The following is a 4053-nucleotide window of genomic DNA, read 5'->3' on the forward strand; positions in this document are numbered from 1 at the left end:
AATTGAAAGCTTTCCGTACGTGCGGGCTGTGTGGTCTCTTTCAAACGGCGTTTGTCCTCCCGTCTCCGTTATAGATTTGTGCGCCAGTGCAGGTCGATTCACGCACCGTGCCGCTCGATACAATGAAAAGCTCAAATGTGGACCGTCACTGCCGACACAATCCCTTGAACATCCCCAACAGACAGCTCTCCCTCCTGGCTATGCGGTCATTCAACTCGTACAGCATCTGCTCTCCGGCTTATTTGACAAATGTGATGTTTTCATTGTATGTAATTCACATGCCAATGACAGTTAATCACAGTAGCTAAATGGCGCCACGGTAGCGAGATGTCAACTACCTCGCCTGGTATGCAGGAGATCGTGGGTTCGATCCAGACCCTGACGCCTGCTGCTGTATATTTTAAGTTTGCGTGTCTCTCTCTCTCATCATCATCATGGTGGCTAGGAGATGTTAACTACCTCGCCTGGTATGCAGGAGATCGTGGGTTCGATCCCGACCCTGACGCTTGCTGCTGTATATTTGGAGTCTGCGGTGTCTCTCTCCTCGTGATCGCGTGGATTTTTCTCCCGGTCCTCCGATTTTTCCCTCCACATTTAGAATCAACATCACGGCGTTTAGAGTATTTGGCTGCTATACGTTTCGATGTGGTAAGCCACTTTATTGAGCTATCATTTGTGGCCAGGTCGCTTCTGAAAAAGAGCTACATAGCTCAGTGGCCATTACCTGGTTAAAACAAAGATAGTAAATTAAAAAAAACCCAGACCAAGAAACCTCATAAAAGATGATAATTTTTGCCAAGTAATGTGCCTAGATTTGAACCCAGGATCTTAGTGCTGCAAGCTCAGCGCTGACCCGAGTCACCCACGACCTCCAACCTTAATTTACTTTAAAAAATAACTGTATTCAATATGCAGTGAATGAGAAAAATACTCGTAGTATTTTTTTGTATTCGTACGAGTGGATTAATTTCCCCCTTTTGTAGCTGGAACCTCAGCGAGTGAGTGATGATTCCGGAGTCATCTCTCATGAGGCGATGTGTGTGTGCGCGTGCCACGGGGCAGGGTGACACGTGGGGAGCGCGACGTCGCCATGAAGCGTCAGCTGTTGGAGGAGCAGCGCGAGCGCGTGAAGGGCGCACAGCTGAGCGAGGCGGCTCAGCGGGCCACACTCACCGAGCTGGAGGGGAAGGTCGGTAACGAGCCCACGCGGCCCGGAGCACCAACTCCGCAAACTCGGGCTGCTCCTCTCGCGCTAACGCGTCAATCACACACTCTACACCAGGGGTTCTCAACCTGTGGGTCGCATTCTGAGAGGAGCTTTGGCTGCAGCATGGATACTTGTTCAGGAGAAATGTTAAATGTGTGCGGGGAACATTTGCGCCGCACTGCAGTAGCAGAAAGACACGGATTCACAACTTGACACAAATGCTTTACTAACACTATGTTGACGAAAAGCAGATTAATTTACGAACATTATTTTGCCTATTTAACATTTTAAGATGATCCGAAAAAATGTTTGGTGTCTGATTAATCTGAAAAATATAACATCACCTGATGTGACACCACTATCCGTGCTTTCCACCAAATGTCTTATGTGTCATTGGGTGATGTCACAAGTTAAATTATTTAATGAAAATTATCCTAAAATAAAAAAGTGCCTTTTAATATCATAGATGTTGTAAACTCATCCCTACTGCCTACAGGCAAACTACAAAAACACGCAAGTTTGAGTGGATCCCGTCACCCCGAAAGTGTCCGATGTCTCGCTATGCGATGCGTCCAGGTGAAATCCCTCACGGAGGAGGGGAGCGGCAGGAAGGTCGCCCTCGACTCGATGAAGCAGCGACTGAACGTGGCTACGAAGGCCAAGGGCGAGTACGAGCAGCTCTACCAGAAAGCCAAGGAGGAGCTGGACAAGAAGGTGGGACCGAAGAGGAGACTTACAGCTGCGCCGTCAAACGCTGCCCTCGATTTTTATAAATGCCGAACCGTATTTACTAATTCAATCCACAGCAGCAAACCTATCATCTGCTTAAGGACCACGTGTCCGCTGTGCATTATCAACCCCGCAGACGCAGAAGCTGCGCGAACACAACGAGCGTTTACGCGCGGCCGAGGGGGCGGCCGAGGAGCTGGAGGCGGCGGCGTCGCAGCAGCTGCACGAGCTGGCGAGCCACAGCCAGCAGACGCTGCGTGACCTGCACCAACAGCTGAACGCGTCTCAATCGCGGACCGCCCAGTTCGCCAACTTCGTCAAGGTGCGGGGGTCCGCGGGGTGGGGAGAACCCCCCGCGGCGATGCTTCGTGTTGGTCTCTCCCTGAGTGCGTGTTGGCCCGGTGTGCACGTGCGCAAATATGCACACGCATAATGTGTGTGCATTGTGGGGAGCACCTGGTGCGGTGTGTAAACTTCACCACTTGAGAGGCGAAGGGCGTGGTGCTGGCCACCTTCGCGTGCCCTACCGACCTTGATAGGCGCTTGCTAACAGCACTTGCGCCAACAGTCCGTTAAGGCTATATGGATCTTTGTCTCTGCGTAAGTGTACGTGTGTGATTCAGGCCTTGGCGGGGAAGTGCGTACATACTTGCGTACATACTTGCGTACATGCGAGTGCACATTGGTGTGTACCTGTCTGTGACCTCTGCCCTGGCAGTTGAGTGTTCGTGCACGTATCTGTGCCTGTGAATGTTACGTGTGCGTGCGTGCGTGCATGCGTGAGCCAGGCATTGGCGGGGGAATTTGTGCGTCACACACGGGAGACGCACGCTCTGTTGCGGCGAGCGCATCCGAGCGACACGGTCGCGCGGACAGACTCGGCGAGCAGAGCTCAGTTCCTCGCTGCCTCCATCCTCAACATCACCGAGGCGGAGCTCTCAGACATCCTGGAGGTGGACGAGGCCCAGGTGAGGCTTTACCCCCTCAGTTCTAGATTTGAAGCTTTCGTGACTGCAAGGATTCATATTCTTAGGTTTTTTCGGTAGTCATGTAGGTAAAAAATTAAAATTAATGAAAGTAAAATAAAAATAATATAAAAATGACGTTTCGGAGGCAACACAAGCTTCCGTCTTCAGGTGGAATATTTACCCCCTCACTCTACCAAGTAAACAACAGCGGAGATTGTTGAGGAATATGTTGCATACTCTGGTCAGGAGACGGCTGTGGTGAGAGCACTCGGCTTGCAAGTGAAAGCTTGTGAATTTGAAACCTGATGGTAGTGAATTAGTCATTTATTAGTTATTTCGGTAAAGTCATGTAGGAAAAATAATAAACATCAAACAATAAAATTCTCACGTTTTGACTGCAACACAAGAAATAATCATCAGGTGTGAAATCCACAAATTTTCTTGCTGTGGATTTCACACCTGATGATGATTGCTTGTGTTGCAGTCGAAACGTCGTGAGAATTTTTATTTTATATTTTTAGTTTATTTCCCTTCTACGTGACTTTGCCAAAAGAACCAAGAATGTGAATCCCTGCAGTCACGAAAGCTTTAAATCAAAATTTAGTCATTTATTTTTTCAGGGTTGATAAAAGTACCCACCTGCGGAGGGTCACCTGTAGTTGTTGTGGGGAGTAGACTGGCCACCAACGTGAACATTTTACCAAAGGCTCAGGGCCACCAATGGATTAAAGCACCGCTTATATATCATTTCAGCAGACACCAAATTGTTTAGTTGTCCCTCACGTATTATTTACATTTGTAAAAATTCAACAGATTTCTTATGAATTCTCACCATAATAATCTACTCATTTGTCAATCCTCTGCTAGATGAAGGCCTCCCCGTGCTGTGCATCAGTCATTAGGTTATTTGACCACACTTTACTGTGCTGGCAAGTGCAGGCTTGGCGAAGAGGAAGCCAAGGACCGGATCAGATATCACTCGCCACTGATTTTACCTGTGGCCGGGAATCAAACCTATAACCAAGTTCACAGCACAGCGTGCAAACCTCTTCAGCCCTCATTTGGCAAAACGTCGTGAAATTTATCAACGACAAAATTATGCAATGTGGTGCAGTGTTTGCGGTTTTGTAAGAGAAAACGCAACTAAAG

At 48.6% G+C, this 4053-nt stretch overlaps 1 protein-coding gene across 1 annotated transcript in view; it reads left to right on the top strand.

The window, feature by feature from the left end:
- Window positions 1-4053, top strand: part of CNTLN (centlein) — a 32476-nt gene that overhangs the window by 26343 nt on the left and 2080 nt on the right. The window contains exons 21-24 of the mRNA XM_078612694.1: window positions 1063-1189; window positions 1784-1921; window positions 2073-2258; window positions 2725-2904. Coding sequence (XP_078468820.1) covers window positions 1063-1189; window positions 1784-1921; window positions 2073-2258; window positions 2725-2904 — 631 coding nt within the window. The remainder of the gene's footprint in view (window positions 1-1062; window positions 1190-1783; window positions 1922-2072; window positions 2259-2724; window positions 2905-4053) is intronic.

The sequence above is a fragment of the Lampetra planeri genome, chromosome 39 (assembly GCF_965212315.1).
Source record: "Lampetra planeri chromosome 39, kcLamPlan1.2.h2, whole genome shotgun sequence".
NCBI classification, from domain to species: Eukaryota; Metazoa; Chordata; class Hyperoartia; order Petromyzontiformes; family Petromyzontidae; genus Lampetra; species Lampetra planeri.